This window comes from Ictidomys tridecemlineatus, chromosome 13, assembly GCF_052094955.1.
Source record: "Ictidomys tridecemlineatus isolate mIctTri1 chromosome 13, mIctTri1.hap1, whole genome shotgun sequence".
In the NCBI taxonomy this organism is placed as follows: Eukaryota; Metazoa; Chordata; class Mammalia; order Rodentia; family Sciuridae; genus Ictidomys; species Ictidomys tridecemlineatus.
Window position 1 is genome coordinate 100171786 of NC_135489.1, and position 18279 is coordinate 100190064.

An 18279-nucleotide genomic window follows, 5' to 3' on the forward strand; every position below is an offset into this window, starting at 1 on the left:
GCTGAGCTCCTTTTCTTGTGCTTCTCAGGTATTTATGTATCTTTGGAGAAATGTTTAAGTCCATTATCCATTGCTGAGTTGGTTTGTTAGTTAACAAATCAAATTTATCAGGATAATAAACACACATCATTTCCAGGTTTGATCAATCCTGGGAATTCAAGGATGGCCAAAAAATATCTATGAATGTCATCAGTTATATGATGTCAAAAGGTAAAGAGAACATTTGACAAAATGTATGTTTTAGAAAAATATACCCTCAGCAAAGTAGCAATAGGGAACTATTCTTACTTGTATAATGCCCTTATAGAACATCAGTACTAACATTGATACCACAGATTACCAGTGACAAGTTTTGCTTCCTTACATGGTGAAGTTTGAACATTAGAGAAACATGCAGAGGCAAGCATATAAAGCATATTTAAAAATGGGTCACATAGACTTCTCCCAGAAGGGAGAAGGGGGCCATAGCCGGTATCCTGGTATCCCAAGAAGTGAGGGTGTTCTGCCTTTTTATATGTTCTAGGCTTCCTTTGTTCTCCTGTTCTCTTCTCCCTTATCTCTCTCCTTCCTGTGTTAGTGACTAGGCCCAGAAGATGCTTGGTGGGATGGCCAAAAGGTGAAAAGATGGGCTGGAGGGGTCAAACTGAAGTGATCTGGGCAGGAAGGGGGCTTAATTAAAACTCCCTATAGGGAGGGACAATCCCTGGGACAGGTTACCTTAGCAACATGTTGGAGCAGGGGCAGGTTATCTTGATGAGGGTGGAGGAAGTGTTCTGAAGGAACTAACATTTCAATCCTTCCATTCTCTGAATTGACCCATCAGCCTAATTCTGCCTTCAATATCATGCCTGACCACAAACTCTCAGAAACAGCCATTAAATCATTAAATTCACTATCCTGCATTGCTGCAGATGTGCATTTCTAAATGAGTGTCCTGGAGACACTTTGATTTATTTTGTGGTCCTCAGGTGGAACTCTGGGCCTCATTCATGCCAGGAAAGGGCTGCACTACCCACCTGCTTCCCAGCCCAACTTCTTGTTTTTACTGAAGCAGACATACGCTAGACTGTTAGTACAGCACTCTTTAGAATCGTGAAAACCCAAATACACACTAAATATCCATTACTGGAAACAGGTGTCTGAAATATTCATGGGAGCTGCCATACAGTGGTTAATGCCAGTGATCTGCAGCTGAGCTCCCAACCAGGAACTCACAGAATTGGGCCTGCAGTGGGGCCTCCCAGGCCACAGGGTTTAAAGGGCAGAATGGCACAGGACAATGGCAGGAGGTTTACACAGGCACATACAAGACCTCAGAGAAACTTAGGAATGTGGTTAGCGGGGAGCGGAGGGGAGATGCTTAATCAGAAAGGGCTGCCTGTGCTGCCACAACTGGATCTATGTGTTGTTCCTTTAAAGTATGATATAACCAGGGGTGGCAGTACATACCTGTAGCCCAGCTCCTCAGGAGGCTGAGGCAGGAAGACCGCTTGAGTCCAGGAGTTTGAGAGCAGCTTGGACAACACAGCAAGACCCCATCTCTAAATAAGTAAAGAAATAAAACAGGATCTAAAGCCAATATTACAAAAGTGCTGAGGTCTCTCAGAGCTTAATGGTGTGTCGCAATGGTCATCACATTATTATCATTTAAAGATGGAAATTCATCAAGAGAAGGGAAGGGGCAGACCTGAAAAGAAAAGGAAGGAAGAGGGAAAATTTAGACACTGGGAATTTGGTTCTTCTCTTTTAAAAGCAGCAGAGGCACAAAGAGATAAAATGATGGGAAACTGCTAAGAATCCTGAGGCCTTGGGCTGCCCCAAGGCACAGCTGACCCCTGCCCCTCCTCAATGGGTGCCTCCCCTCACCAGGCCTTTCTCCTCCAGTGTCTTCAAGAGAACTCTGACCTCAAGACCCACAGGCCCTTTGTGGCTGTGATGACCACTCTCTGTGAGTGCAAGGAGCAAGCCAGCAAGAGCCTGGCCAGGTGAGAGGGGGTCTGGGCTCCAGGCGGGAGGGATCGCTGCCCCTGGGGTGCTGGCATCTGCCTTGGAGCCCATCGCCTGCTTGGATTTCAGGTTTGGAGTGCAGCCATGCCTCATCTGCCTGGGAGATGCTCAGGATCCTGTGTGTCTGCCCTGTGGCCATGTGTACTGCCTGCCTTGCATCAAGATCTGGCTCGTCTCCAGGCACATGACCTGCCCCTACTGTTTAACTGTCCTGCCAGAGGAGTTCTCTTTGACAGTTTCCCAAAAGCACAGGTAAAACACTTTTCTCTTTAAAAGTCTTCCTCTTTTTTCTGTCCTTTTTTCTCAAATATAATATTCAGAAATTCAATTTCTATTAACCTCCATCTGATAAAAGCCTGGCTTCAGAGAACTCTGAAGTGAGACTCCCATTTGGGTACCTCAGAATTCCTCTCCCCAAGACACACATGTCCCGCAACATTTTGAGACAGCAAAATTCAGAAACTGATAAATGAAGCCCTTGAAAGAGACCCAAGAAACTTAGATACAGCTTTTCTGTCCTCCTTTTCATCTGAGTGGTGTGTACAGGGGTGGACTCCAAGCCGTGTGCAGGCTAGGCAAGCAAGCCCTCTACCATCGAGCCCCACACCTGCTCTTGCCCAGCCTTTGGGAGGTGCGGGAAGAGAGCTGTGGTGCTATGGGCTTCAGACCATGGTCGTGCTCCATCCCTGGTGGCTTTGCCTTCTCTTTCCTCCCAGTAAAGGGTTCTGTGACAGGCTTTGCCTGGTTCAATGATGGAGGCGTTCCTGGAAGAGATGTGTGTACAAACTCTCTGCAGTTTTGAAGACAAGCTAATCAACAGAAGTAGACACTTGCATCTGTTGATGTAAAATGAGTTGCTGTCTGAATCTCAAATCATTCTGCAGGCAGGGATTTGGGAACACTCTCTGAGTCCTCTGACTGGGTTTTCACTGTTTCCTCAGGGTGGCCATTGGGAAACACGCCCAGTTCCGGCAGATGTGCAACAGTTTCTTCATGGATCTGGTTTCTACCATGTGCTTCAAAGACGGTACCCCTCCTCAGAAGAGTGTGATCGATGAGCTGCTGTCTCTCCTCTTTGTGCGGAAGGAGCTTTTGAGAGATGCTCCCCAACGTGAGTTACTTTTTTCCTTCAAACCTTGATTCAGTTCCTCCCTGTTTTGTGCCATGATATGAGCAGTAGCACCTTTCTCTTTCTGGCTAAGGATACCGGGAACACACCAAGTCTCTCTCGCCATTTGATGATGCTGTGGATAAGACTCCTGTCGTCCGCTCCGTGGTGCTGAAGCTGCTCCTGAAGTACAGGTGGGAGCGGCTCCCTGAAGGCACACTTGTCTGAGGCCTCAGCTTCTCTGGGCTGGGCTGGGCTTGGTCTTTGTGCTGCCACATATCTTAGCTCATGATCTGGGAAAGTTTCTTCAGTGCAAGGAAACCTGGTCTCTGTTGCTTATGTTCAGACACTGAACCCTGTGGGCACGTGAGTTGGGCATTGCCAGGGTCTGGTACAAGTAAGAAGACAGAGTTCTGGGAAGGACCCTGGGTGTGGTGAAGCATGCAGAACCCATGCATTAGGAATAGTGGTTCTAACCCTAGCTCCATGGCCACCCCAGGGTGTGATTTGCAGGGTGGTAACTCAGACTGTACCTTAGCCTCGGTGTCCTCCAGGTCAAGATTCCACAGCACGCAGACTCTGTGTTTTCTCAGTGAGACAGGTGGTCAGTGATGTTCAAGCATGGTGTCCTCTGGCTGATCCTGTGTGTTCATTGAGCTTCAATTCTCAGCGTGCTGGCAGAGACCCTTTGTGGGGAGGGTGTCCCAGACCTCAGAGTTTTAAAAAATAATCCCGAGACAGTAATTTGCCTATTCAACATGTCCATATTTGCAGTAACTTTGCCAAAGCTTCTTTGCACGAAGGAAATTGCAACCATAGTCATGGTCATCTTCTCCACTGGGCATATGTAGTTTTTTTTTTTTTTTAGAGAGAGAGAGAGAGAGAGAGAATGAGAATCTTTAATATTTATTTATTTTTTAGTTCTCTGCAGACATAACATCTTTGTTGGTATGTGGTGCTGAGGTTCAAACCCGGGCCGCACGCATGCCAGGCGAGCGCGCTACCGCTTGAGCCACATCCCCAGCCCAGGGCATATGTAGTTTTCCAAATGCCAGTTTCACATATGAGCCTTACTAAATCTCAACCCCCGAGGTTGCGATTTTTTAAAAATATTTCTTAGTTATAGTTGGATGCATATCTTTATTTTGTTTGTTTATTTTTATGTGGTGCTGAAGATGGAACCCAGTGCCTCAAACCTGAGGGGAAAGTGCTCCACCACGGAGCTAAAACCTCAGCCTGAGGCTGTGATTTTTAATGTTGTGTAGAAGCAGGAAATAGATCCAAAACATTGCACACCAGAGGACAGTGTTATCTCAAAGAATTCCACTCCTAAATGTCTCCAGATAAGAATGGGCTGCTTTGCCTGAACCAGTGACCACCAGACCACAGATCTCTGGTGATGTTGATGAATGTAGGTAGGTATCTACAACAACAGGTTGTAGACTAAAAAGATGCCAACATCTCAAGATCTGCTTTACTCAGCAAACCAAAGCTTTTCCAAATGACCAATGCCTGATGTCACAGAATCAAAAAATGATGCAGTGGCTGGAGATGCAGCTCAGTGGTAGAGCTTTTGACTAGCACACAGTGAGGCCCTTGGTTCAATCCATAGCACTGGGAAAAATTCATAACAGAGTAGTATATGGGATTGTAATATAGTTGATGATGAAAATAACTGACATGGTATCAGGTCCCATAACCAGCCTTCAGAAATAATCACTTTTCAAGTGTTGGTACAGTATTGAGAAAGAATAACCCCAAATATATATAAGGACTATTAAAAAATTCTTCCTTTTCCAACTACCTCATGTGTGAGGCCAGATTTTCTTTATAGGCTTCAATGTAGCATTAGAAGCAGATGTAGGAAGTCAGCTGAATTCTGTTAAACAAGGCTTCCAAGAATTATAGGACCATAAAAAAGCCACACTTCTAAACATCATTAACACATGTGGGTTTATTCTTTTTATCTTAAATGAATTGATAAATATTCTTGAAACTTTTTAGTTTTAATTTCTAATAACATAAACATTGGTAGATTTGACCCACATGAACAAAAAGTTTCTTGCAGTTTTCAATAAATTTTAAGCCTGTAAAAGAGCCCTAAACCAAAATGTTTGAAAACAGCTGAACTGTAATATGGAATTTCATATTCCTCCAAGAGTGTGCAAACATTTTAATAAAAAGCTGTTAAAGCTATATACCAGCATATGTATGTATTATACCTTTATACTCACACAGAGAAAGAGTTGGATAATAGATTAATAGATGTGCTTTTGTGTAGGGTGATCCTGACATCACCAGGAATAATATTTCTCTTTTCACAGCTTCCAAGCAGTGAAAGATTATATCCAGGCCTATTTGTCCCTGTTAGAGAAGAAAGTGTTCATCACTGAAGATAAGACCGAACTCTACATGCTCTTCATCAACTGCCTAGAAGTAAGCCGGCTGCCTCTTTGTTGCTTTTCTTCTGCAAACCATCTGAACTATATGGTTTAGGCAGTGGCAGAGTTTCCGAAAACTGTCAGAATGCAGCTTTATTCAGTACAATTAACAGATGCTTCTTTTCCGTGTGGAAAAAGGAAGATGTTTCAAAGACATTGCTCTGCTCTTAGATGTCACACACACAGTCAGGAGCCACTTGGTGATGTTTCCTTCACTGCATGTGTGATGGTGGTCTCGTGAGATCCTTACCTAGTATCTGAAGCTGTCTGATGTTGACACAACAGTGAAAGTCCCTAAGGATGCATTCTGCAGGTGTCCCTGTTGTTAAGCAGTGTGTGACCATATTGACAGTCACGTGCATGTCGGAGCAAAGCAAAGACACCACAGCCTGGAGGATCACACCTCAGGGTTAGCAATGGTCATCCCCAGCTGGCAAGATCATGAGTCCTTTTTAATGACTTCATATTTTTATTTCCAAATTTCAAGATTATACACATTTTTTTTTCTCATAGGTTTGCTTTTTCAGTTGTTTTCTATGAATCAAAAAATTTTTACTCAGATCTACAATAATGATTTTTATTTTCCCTTGAATTCTCACTGGCGATTTTAGAAGGTTGGGGAGTTGCCTGTTTTAAAGTATAATATCCTTTTCTTTCTTGTTCTCTGTTCCGTAGGATTCAATTCAGGAGAAGACCAGTGCTTACTGCACAAGGAGTGAACTCGACTGCCTGAGGGAGGAAGGCCATTTCCTACAGACCTGCTCCTCAGGGAGACAAGGCCAAGGACCTGCCACTGCCGCGTCTGTAGAGTACCTGCAGGAGGTGGCCAGGACCCGCCTGTGTCTCGACAGAGCTTCTGACCTCCTCTTGGAGCTTCAGGAGGGATCAGGCAGGTCTTCTCTACCTTGGAGAAGTTAGCTACAGGTTCAGAAGGACAGGAACTGTCCTTAGGGTCTTGCTGGCCCTTACCATGGTCCCCTCTTCTGGGTGTTTTTTACTGAGTTCCCCAGAAGCAGGCCCTCAGTCTCCAGTCACTAACTAGCTTTCTCCCTGCACTCTCAGAGCTGGCTGAGGAACAGCAGGGCTACCTGCGGCACGTCCAGCAGTTCTGCACCCAGGCAGGGAACGACTGGCACCGCGTGTACCTGGTCCGGAGGCTTGCGAGCCTGCGTGGGATGGAATTTGTGCAGAGCCTCTCCAGGGAGGGCCATCGGTGCCAGTGGGTGTTTCCCAAGGGAGTCATTGCACAGCAGGTGAGACGCAGGTCCCTGGCAGAGCGGGAAGCTATGGGTACCACTCCTCACCCTCCCAGCCCTCACGACAGGCAGGACACAGGCAGGCATCTGGTCCTTGGTCTCTGCTTCAGGGTGGGCTTAGGCCGCTTGCTATAGGGCAAAGGTAGGCATGGACACATGTGTGTGCACACTTGTGTGTGTTTCTGGTTCGTTGTTCACCTGCATTTTATCTAGGCTTCACTTCGGGGAAAGTGAATGAGTATTTTTTTAAAAATATTTGCTTCCAGTAAATTAAAAGGTGACCTCTTGCAGGCTGTGTCTTGTGCTCTCTGCCAGGCAGAGGTGGGGACAATTGAGAGACAAGTGTAATGAGTTTGGCTTTCAGGCTTCTCTATTCCCAGTGCTCAAAAATTTGAAAATTCTTACTGTCCTAGGGTTAAAAAATATGGCACTGCAGCTCCTGGCATCTTTAATATGACCAACTGGGACTCAGAGATGACATGCTTTTTGTCACCTCGCTTGGGGTGGTGCCATGTGTAGAGAAAGCAAGCAGCTCCAGGGTCAGCCTCCCTCCTCCCTGGGCTCTCCCTATGGAAGACATGCTCCTGAAGACTCCCAGGACTGTCGTGCCTGGACCCTACAGCGAGTCCCAGCTGAGCTACCTCCAGCCTCCAGTGGTGTCTGCTGTCTTTCTTAGCCTATGGAGATGGGCCTTGCAGAACACCTCAACCCGCTCCACCATGACTAACCCTTTTCTTTTGAGCTGCAGAAAGACCACCTGGGCCAGATGGACCAATACCTGGTGCATGGGGACAAGTACAAGGCACTTCGTGACGCAGTGGGCAAAGCCATGCTCGAGTGCAAGGCCTCCGGCCTCGAGGCTGCTCTCATGGTAGGATGGGCTCAAAGCTTCTCCCTGATGCAGGTGGCCCCCCGACCTTGGTTATGTCAAAGGATGCAGGTGTGGTGGAGAGGGCCTCTGAACAGCCCCTAGAGTGACACTATGTGCCAGATGCCCATGGTCTCCCTGGTGAGTGAAAGGTGTCAGGACAATTAGCAAAATCCATAGCTGTATGGATTCACAATCCACATATATGCTTATGTGTCTATTTTGATGTTGATACAGAGATTTAGGATTCTAATCTTTTAAAAACATTTTTAGCTGTAGATGGACACAATACCTTTATTTTATTTATTTATTTACTTTTTATGCAGTCCTGAGGATCAAACCCAGTGCCTCACACATGCTAAGCAAGAGCTCTAACACTGAGCTACAACCCCAGCCCCAGGATTCTCATCTTTAAATTGTTCTGGTCTTGCTTCCTTTTTGAGTCCCAGTTTATCTGGGCCTAATGCTAGAAAGAGGAAATTGAAAAACCTCTCAGGAAACATTTCTAAGACCAGTGAAGTAGTTGGAGGAGAGCAGGTGCTGACTTCTGTTTCTCCATCATGGCTGCCTGGCCCTTGTGCACTGAAGTTAACCTGAGCCTGTCTCATGAACTCATAGCCCCAGTCATGTGCGTGGAGGGCCATGGTGCGTGGCCCAGGGAAGGTTGCTCCAGGTAGTGCTGTGTGGCTTCTGAGTGCTCGCTCCACGCCCCACCCGCAGGCCTGCAGGAGCCCCGGAGCTCAACAGGCCGTCTACCTGCTGCTGGCGCTGTTCCGAGAAGTGGCTGCTCTCCACTGCTCCCACAACTTGAACCTCCACCCTAAGCCGGAGGTGAGTGACACATTGGGGCTTGAGTTCAGTCTCACGATTAGGAGGGACTTTCTTAGCACAGTAGAAGTCATAAACTTTTATTTCCTATCAGGATAATAGGAATTATGACCTTCATAATTTCCTATCTAGGATAGAGGGTGTACCCTTGTTATGTGGAAGAATTACTTTCTGTTAAACCTAAATCTTACAGTCTCAGGAACATTACGTCATGTTTATCAAAACAGAGTGTTGAGATCTGCACTCAGGAATGTGGTTGCTGTGTTTCTATATGAAAATTCTCTTTCCTAAAGAATTTCTCCTCCATTATAATCCTTTAAATATATTTACCTTGATATTTGATGTGCAATCAGTATCGAAATATGTGACTTTCAAAGAGAAAACCCTAAGTTCACACAGTATTCTTCTTTGACATATCCTAACATGAAAAACGTCTTTCGTGCCAGCAATGCGAGGCTGTGAGCAGGTTCATTGAGGACAGCAAGATCCTGTCTCCTCCGGGGGTCAGGCCTTTCGCAGCATCCCTCGTGGCCAACACTCTGCCCTTGCTGAGCGCGAGCCCTGGTGCTGACAGCCTTGAAAGAACAGTGACAGAAATGGCCATTCACACTGCGGCTGTCCTTCTGTGTGGACAGAGCAAAGTCTTGGTGCCCCTGAGGAACTTGGCCTTCTCCCCAGCCAGCATGGCGGTAAGCTGCGTGATGATGACTTTGGTTTCACAGTGAAACTTCAGGGGTTTTCATGTTGAGACCTGGCCTGTGGCTGTGGGAACTCTCCGACTTGTCCATCTTTAGATTCTCTGCCCCACTGCCCCACTTGATCCTTCAGCACAGTCCTGGTAAAAACATGCCCTACCCTTTGCCGTTTCACACAGAGCTGTTGTTCATCCTCTGTAAACAGCTCTGGAGCTGAGAAGAAACTGCCTCACTCTGTGCCTCTTGCTGGATCGCAGCCACAGCCCACAGGCCCACTCAGCAGGGCCACTTCTGCTCTTGGTCTTTCAGAATGCTTTTCTTCCAACGATGCCTGAAGACCTGCTGGCTCAAGCCCAGAAGTGGAAGGGTCTGGAAGGCGTCCACTGGTACAGTGAGTATCGGTGTAAGGGGAAGGGTCTCACTCCTCTCAGCTTGGAAGGTCAGCCTGTGGCCATGCCAGACATGAGATTGGACTTGGCTTCACAAGGTTCTGCTGAAGGCCCATGTCACCTGCCTCCTCATGGTGGTTCGAGGGCCACAGACTTGGCTGGCTAGATGACCAAATCATTTCCCTGCATAGTCAGGGAACAAGACCCTTTGGGATGCACTGTTGCTCGGCAGAACAAGCCATTTGGAATAAGGGGGGCCTGGGGACCATGCTGAGGCTCATTCAAAGCTCAGTCACAGTCCAGGGGTTTTGACCCAGAGAGAGCTTCCTGTAGTCTGCACCATGGAGACAGCCATATACCCCTGACCTTATGTGAGTTAAGCTGTTGCCTTGAGTAAGTAACCTTCTAAAACTAATTTTTTTTAAGTTGTTCTAAATCATTCTCTTGCCATAAAAGGAAAAAATCCAAGAGAATAGAAAGATATAAAACACTATCCCCCCTGCCACTAAGTTACCCCTGGTGTGTCTGGGATCCAACCTCTCTCTGTGGTAGAAAGCTAAATGCAGACACTTTTCACTGATGACATGTGTTCACTGAGCTCCAGTTTACTTGACATGTCAAGGAAACTTAGCTGATGGCATGGCTCAAGGCTTCTGGTGAGATCATGAGGACATGGGCTGTGTGTCCTGTTGGTCAGGGCTAGAGAGGAGGGCAGCAACTTCCCCTTCCCACATGGGGCATTTGGTGGAGACTCACTAGCTAACATGTGTCCTGTTGTTCTTTGAACAGCTTGTCCCAAAGGTCATCCGTGTTCTGTAGGAGAGGTGAGTCTTGGTGTTTGGGGGAGGCTCTAAATGTGCATTCCCATCTGGGGTGGGAGGGAGGGCGTAGGGAATGAGGGAGACATAGGTGTATTCTGAGGGCTACTCAGGGTGTTCCAGCTGAGTGTCTAAATGGCACTGTAAACATGATTCTTTCCTGCAGATCTGTCTGTGCATTGTAGGATATTTAGCAGCACGCCTGGCCTCAGCTCACTGGGTGCCAGTAGCAGCACCCCCTAGCCCAGTGTGATGCCCGAGAATGTCTGCAGGCACTGCCCAAGTCTCCTAGGATGCCATGGTGCTCCCTCCCTGGCCCTGCAGCAGGGCTCAGCCACACAGACCCTCAGCTGGTTCACTAGTCAGAGAGGAATGTGGGCTAGATACCAGAGGACAGGAGAGGACAGGAAAGACTTATGGGTGATGAGCCCTGGGAGACAAGCACATGCTGCTCATCTGGGACTCCAGGGCATCTCCCGGGCTGCTCATGGCATCTGCACTTGCTGAGCAACATGCTGCTGGACTAGACTTGTGTGTGCTGCTCCCTCAAGTGAACAGGATGCTCCCTGATGTGACTTCACCTTCCTGACTCCCACTTGCTTCCTTGTCTGAGGAGTGAAATAAGAAGAGATTCCAGGGCCCCTCTTATCACTGAGTTCTGTGGTCTGAGCGCTGCAGCTGGAGGGGCCTGCTGTGGCTGTGATTCATAGCAGTGGGGTGCCATTTGACTTGGAAACCTGGGCCCATTAGTGGTGGCAAATCTTATGGTTGGGTTTTTTTGTTTTTGTCCAGTGGATGTGAGGAGGTCTGCTTAGGAGTTATTAACACCATCATTCCTGGTGTTAGATAATGATGCTCTAGAGGCTGGCATGCTAGACACAGAGATGGAGAAGGCAGTGAATAGGAGAAAGGAAGATGAGGCTACACACACTAGTCACTCTACTTGGGAGTAAAAAACTTTATTTTTGGAAAATGAAGCCACATTTGCCCACGGACAGTATATGTGGTTAAGTGCCCACCCTCTCCCCAGGGCTCCTGCTCCTCCCTAACACACACATGCACCAGATGCAGACTGTGACACACACCACCTCTTATGCAGGGTGGCTTCTGCACATGTACCAGTGCTGGATGCAGTGCTGACTGTGTGTCCCCTCTATGTCCCAGTGTGGCAAGCCGATGGAGCAGAGCTTCTGTGTTGACTGTGGTGCTAAAATAGGAGGTATCAACCACAGACCTCATGCCGGCTTCCAAAGTATCAGGTATGTGGACTCAGCTTCCGTCCCTTGGAGCCTGAGGCTCTGGGCTGTCCATTCCAGCAGATGAATCGTATGAACTACAGGATCACTAACACCACTGTTCTACATCCGGACTGTGTCATGTTGGGGATCCACATCAAGTACACCTGTGTGCATGTAGTGCTGAAGCTTTTTTGTTTCTTTGCTTTATTTTTGTGGTACTGGGGATGGGACCCGGGGCCTCACACATCCTAGGCTCTGCCATTGAGTTGCACCCCTTCCCTGTTTTTTTTTTTTTAATTTGAGAAAAGTGAAAGACAGATATAATCAGTGTTTTTTAAAAACTTTTTTAGTTGTAGATGGATAGCATGTCTTTATTTTATTTTTTCTTTTTTTCACATATAGAGCACAATTTTTCATATCTCTGGCTATACACAAAGTAGAGCCCCATCCTTCGTGTCTTCTTACATGCACTATTTTATCTATTTTTATGCGGTACTAAGGATTGAACCTAGTGCCTTACATGTGCTAGGCAGGCACTCGGCCACTGAGCTCCAGCTCGAGCCCTGTAATCAGTCATATTAACTACAGCCATTCCTCCATGTCTGTGGAGACTTGTTTCCAGGACACCTTCCTCCATAGATACTCAGGTACAGATGTTCAGTTCCTTTATATGTCATGGCACAGTATTTGCTTGGCCTACAAATATCCTCCTGTAAACCAGTTTTTTTTTTTTTAATGGTACTGGGGATTGAGCCTAAGGTTCTTAAGCACTGAACCACAACACCAGCCCTTTTTATATTTTATTTAAAGACAGGGTCTTGCTGAGTTGCATAGAGTCTCACTAAGATGCTGAGGCTGGGTTTGAACTTGTGAACCTCCTACCTCAGCCTCCCAAGGCACTGGAATTACAGGTGTGCACCACTGTACTTGGCCTCTCATAGACTTTTTTTTTTAAAGAGAAAGAGAGAGAGAGAGAGAGAGAGAGAATGTTTTAATATTTATTTTTTAGTTTTCTGTGGACACAACATCTTTATTTGTATATGGTACTGAGGATCGAACCCAGTGTGGCGCGTGTGCCAGGCGAGCACGCTACCGCTTGAGCCACATCCCCAGCCCTCCCACAGACTTTAAAAAAAATCATCTCTAGGTTTCTTATTATACTTTATGCAAATTGAATGCTATGTAAATACTCATTTATCATATTTTTAGGAAATAGTGACAAGAAAAGAAAGCTATTCTTCAGTACCCAGTTCTTTCTGAATATTTTTGATTCATAGTTGGTTGAATTCACAGGCGGAGAATTGCAGATACATAAGGCTAACTGTACCAGATTCAGAAACTAGATAAAAATCTGACTTCAGCCAGGAATACTGGTGCACACTTGTAATCCCAGCTACTCAGGAGGCTGAGGCAGGAGGATTGAAAGTTTGAAGCCAGCTCAGAAAACCTTGTGAGACCCTGTCTTAAAATAAAAATAGAAAGGACTTGGGGTGTAGCTCAAAAGTAGGGTACTTTCTTATCACATGTGAAGCTCCCACTCAATTCCCAGAACTGAAAACAATAAATAAAAATAAAAATCTGATCTCATAGTCCCATGCTTGATCCTGAGATGAGTGTGGCTGTCAGAGCTCCCTTAAGATGACATGCAGGACCTTCTACCTCACCATTTATCTGGCTTTTCTGTTACAAAGCTTAAAATAGTCTAGACTCTTATCTTCTTAAATTATCAATGTCCTTGAATCTTGAAAACTTTTTCCAGGCTGTATATCCCAGTCTTTGATTTGGGAAAATTGAGAATTACGTAGACAATCCCCACATGGATGCACAAACGCCCCAAACTTGCTGTCATGAGGAAGGTGTTGGTCTGCATCCTGACACCCTGCACTAATGGCCACATCGTGCAGCCAGTTAACATTGGGAAAGTTGCAGAGTTTGGCCATCCAGCTGGGTGGGTCTAAAGAGAGAAGGATGTGGAGGCAGGCTGTCTAGGCTTGGAATAGTTGGTTCTTTTAGTGTTTTCTTCAAATCTTGAAACCTAGCTGGGTTTGGTGATGCACACCTATCATCCCAGTAACTCGGGAGGCAGAGACAGGAGGATTGTGAGTTCAAAGCCAGCCTCAGCAAAAGCAAGGCACTGAGAAACCCTGTCTGCCTAAATAGAATACCAAATAGGGCTGGGAATGTGGCTCAGTGGTCTAGTGCCCCCCAAAAAGTGGGGGCTGGGAATGTGGCTCAATGGTTGAGCCCCTGGGTTCAATCCCCATTACCATTACCAAAACCAAAAAAAACAAGAAAACAAAAAACTGGGAACCTAGTCGTTAAGATGTGAGGCCCCTGGAGCTGAGGAGAAACAGACATCTCTAGTCTTCATCCTGTTTCCTCTCATCATTTCCAGAGACAGCACAGACAGAACCAAGACTGGCCATGTGCTGGGCCACCCGCAACCCAGAGGTGTCGTAGTAGTGTCTGACCGAGAGCTGTCCCCAGTCGTCTTCATTCTCATGCGCCTGCTCACTCATCTGGCTATGCTTTTGGGAGCCACTCAAGATCCTGAGGTATAAGATGCTACTGCTAGACTCTCTTATGTTGCTATAGGAAGAACCTGCTGTGTTTGCATCCAGTCCTTTTGTCTACAAAGTCCACAGGGTAATGCAAAAGTTATAGATCCTACTTTTCCCTCTGGGGCGTATGATGCAATTGGGGAACTACTCCTCAGATTATGGAAAATCCTCTTCATTTTTTTAATTTTTAAAATCTGTTTTAACTGACACAAAACAATTACACGTTTGTTACAGTGTGACATCTTAGCATGTGTATACAAGGTGCAACAATCAGATCATAAAGTCTACTCAGAGTATACAACTCTGTCCATGCCCACACCTGGGCATGGGGAGGTGGTGGGACCCTGTCACCTACACCCTTGTGGTGGCTGCAGGAGGTGCAGGGCAGCATTCCCTGCAGCACCGGGATGACATCAGAGCCAGCAATCTCTGGCTCTACTCATCTCCCTCCATTCCTCTGCTGCCTGCGTCATGCTGAGAGCACCCTGACCCCACCTAGAAACCACCTCTCCCCAGTGCTGGTGCTTCGCTCCCTTGGCCTCTCACTGTGTCCTCTACACACTGCTCTCATTACACGTCTTGTCTCGTTGCCCTCACAGGCTGTGATAAACATCATCAAGCCTCCAGTGAGTGACCCTAAAGGATTCCTGCAGCAGCACATCCGGAGAGACTTGGAGCAGTTGACAAAGACACTGGGGAAGAGTGCCGACGAGACCACCTGCGTGGTCCACCTCATGCTGCGCTGCCTTCTCAAAGAGCAGCACCCACTCCCTGACTGGAGTAAGCAAGGGATGTGGGCTGGGCATAACTGCCAGGAGACCAGGCTCCCTCAGCTCCTGGTGAATGGCATGACAGGAGTGGGAGCAAGCGCTCTGCTCTCCTTGCGGGGGCTGGAGGGGCTGCTGCGCTCCTCCACACACCACCTGCCTGGCTGGGGCTTGCATCACTGATACCTGGTGCTTGTGCATGCACCATTAACCTGTGCCCTGGGAGCACGTGGCACCCCAGCAGGTGACATGTCCCACTTCTGCTTTCCAGAGATGTCACACTTGTACCCTGACCTAATATGTACATGTACACAATTTGTTACATAAACAAAGGAAGCTACAAAACACTGTCTGCTGAGCTAACTCTTGTACTCTAAACATTTAAATCCAGGCCCAAAGCAAAGGTCTGTGAGGGGACTCTGTAAGTGGTTATCTGAGTGGCATTAGGAGGGATTTCAGTATCTTCTTGCTTACTTTAAAAATCTTTAAAACAATCATTGTACCATTGTAGAACAATGTTATTTAAAAGCATACAGATAATAACAGTAGCAATAAAATGTCTGTTACCACCACCGGAGAATCTGTTCCACTTCAGGGGTGTCTTCATCAGAAACCAGCATTAGCATGTCCTTCCCATCTTAGCAACACTGATTTTGCTGAGTACCTCTTGTTCTGGTGTGGCTTCCACAGCACATGGACTCGGGAGCCCTAACCTGCTGCCAGCTCCCCAGGACACCTTTGCCTACAGGCCTGGGGGCAGCAGTGAGGTGGCTCTGGGTAGCTGTCAGCATTGTTGTGCCCCTAGGCTTTTGAGTTCTCGTCCTGTCCTTAGCCATTTGTTTAAAATACTTTCAAGGCCACAGCTGTGGGCTGGAGGGTTGTCAGAATACTAAAGTGTCTTCACAAGGCCTGGAGGCTGGTGTTGGCAGAACCTGGTGAACTTAGGAAGTTATCACCCCCAAAAGGGGACTATCTCTATTAACATTATTCAGTGTTTACTGTATAGAGTGCGCTGCTTTTTGTTTGTTGGGTAACAGACACATTTTGATTTCTTTTGTAGGACATTTAAATTTTGATGCAAAATTGTCAAAAAAAGGACATAGAAACAATTGGGAAAAGCATGTCGAAGCTCTTCTTCTACCTGAACTGGAGGTAAGTGGTGAGTGGTGACCACTCCTTAGCCCTCTGTCCAGGAGGGGGTCCCATCCATCTGTGAGCACTGTTGGCCCACTGTCCTCAGGAGCGCTGTCAGAGGCCTTACCTGGAGAAACCCCTCCTTCTGCTATCCCCCTCCTGCACTAGTCTTAGGTAAGGCCAAGGATTATCAGGAGTTCCCATAGGGCAGATGGCAGCCTGCTCCACTGCTTTTGATAGCAGGATGTGAAAGTAAGAGGCAGAGACCCTCCAGAAATGCATCGACAATCTCTCTGGATTCATGACTGCTCTGCTGAGAACATCACAGAGCTGACTATCCACAGCAGGACAGGGAAGTCAGGAAGCAAAAGGGCAGTGAAATAAAGGCCCCAAGTCTCACTCTGTAGAGGCAAAAACCCTATGAACAAGGAACCCCCCAATCAGTGAAAGATGGCAAAAGCAAGCATCCGGGTTGTGCAGGCAGATTCCTAAGGAGCTACCGTGGGTCCAAGAGCTGCCTGGTTGTCTGTGACCATGTCTCACTTGCAGAATGCTGTGTCATTTCTTTATCCAGCATCTCGATAAGACCCTGCTGACTGTGAGCACACTCATCAGCCAGGATGAGCGCATCAGCTCGAGCCCTGTGGCCAAAATCATATATGGTGACCCAGCAAGCTTCTTGCCCCAGCTGTCCCAGAAAAGTGTGGCTCATTGCTCAAAGATTTGGAGCTGCAGGAAGAAAATCACAGTGGAGTACCTCCAGCACGTTGTGGAGCAGAAGAACGGCAAGGAGGTGGTGCCCGTGCTCTGGCAGTTCCTGCAGAAGGTGTGTCTGCTTCAGGGGCTGCCCCCCTTTCCTGGTAGACTTCCCCTGAGGACTGGGAGGCTCTGTGCCTGGGTTCAAAGTCATCATTCCTAGAGGCAGAATCCTAAGCCATCCCATCAGCACTGTGATTCTGAATGCAAGGCCTATATCAGGAGTCTTAGGGAAGAGAGCAGAGATCTTAAGACACATCTGCTGAAGTCACAGGAGTAATGTGCACATTACATAGTGCATGGTGAGGTTAGCAGTGATCTCTTAGGAAGGCCAGGAGAGACCACACTGGTTACTCGACTGTGAAACTTTGTGTTTATCTCCAGAAGCTGAGTAGGCAGTCACCAGCAAGTGCCTGCTGAACAGTCAAAAATGTACACTAAGGGGCTGGGGTTGTGGCTCAGCCGTAGAGATCTCGCCTAGCATGTGCGAGGCACTGGGTTTAATCCTCAGCACCACATAAAAATGAATAAATAAAATAAAGGTATTGTGTCCAACTACAATTAAAAAATATTAAAAACAAAGAATGCACACCAAAACCAAACCAGAGCCCTCCCTGTGCCCTGCAGGTAGGAGGTAGTGTGCTGCATGATGGGGCTGCAGGGTGTAGAGTCACACCTGCCAGACCCAGAAACCATCCCCAGCTTTCACCCACTTGAGCTCTCCTGGGCCACAGTAGAGGTTCACACCACCTCCTTCATGGACCAGTACCATAGCTGGCAGGGAGCAGAATGATTGGGGAACGTCTGGTACTCACACTAGGAAGGACTTCATGTTAGTGTTGTGATCTCTTAGTAAGACACGGTCTTATTTGAGTGAGGGTGCTGGATCTTCAGAACAAAACCCAAAATCACATCAGCTACCACTGCAGTAGGCCTTGGTCTTTCCTTTCAGCAGCCTCACACCCAACCGTGGGCCCCAGAGTCAATTTTTAAAAAATTTTTCTCAAATTACTTATTTTTATTAATTCATTAGTTGTATACATAATGGGAATTGGTGTGAAATTTCCATGTATGCATATAGCATGCATTGATCTTGTCTTTGTGTCTGGCTTGTTTCACTTAACATCATATCATCTAGTTCTATCCATTTTGCTGAAAATGACAGGAGTTCATTTTTCTTAGAGCTGAATCATATTCTATTATGTATTTAAATGACATCTTCTTTATGCATTCATCTGCTGATAGCCTCTAGGCTGGTTCTGTGTCTTATTGTGAATGGTGCCACATAAACATGAGCATGCAGTACCTCTTTGATACCTGATTTCCTTTGGAGTGGGATAGTTGGATCACATGGTAGATCTTTTTTTAGTTTGATGAACCTCCATACTGCTCTCTATTAGGAGGTATTAATTA

General features: G+C 46.8%; 1 protein-coding gene across 5 annotated transcripts in view; it reads left to right on the forward strand.

The window, feature by feature from the left end:
* Nucleotides 1-18279, forward strand: part of LOC101954706 (E3 ubiquitin-protein ligase RNF213) — a 105130-nt gene that overhangs the window by 76171 nt on the left and 10680 nt on the right. For 4 of the 5 annotated variants that reach the window (XM_078030678.1, XM_078030679.1, XM_078030680.1 and 1 more), the window contains 17 exons: nucleotides 1885-1985; nucleotides 2077-2259; nucleotides 2949-3118; nucleotides 3210-3309; nucleotides 5440-5551; nucleotides 6232-6445; nucleotides 6619-6809; nucleotides 7561-7683; nucleotides 8401-8511; nucleotides 8955-9197; nucleotides 9513-9594; nucleotides 10382-10416; nucleotides 11575-11669; nucleotides 14044-14203; nucleotides 14809-14989; nucleotides 16037-16128; nucleotides 16685-16936. In XM_078030678.1, coding sequence (XP_077886804.1) covers nucleotides 1885-1985; nucleotides 2077-2259; nucleotides 2949-3118; nucleotides 3210-3309; nucleotides 5440-5551; nucleotides 6232-6445; nucleotides 6619-6809; nucleotides 7561-7683; nucleotides 8401-8511; nucleotides 8955-9197; nucleotides 9513-9594; nucleotides 10382-10416; nucleotides 11575-11669; nucleotides 14044-14203; nucleotides 14809-14989; nucleotides 16037-16128; nucleotides 16685-16936 — 2445 coding nt within the window. The other variant, XM_078030681.1, reaches the window with a different exon arrangement.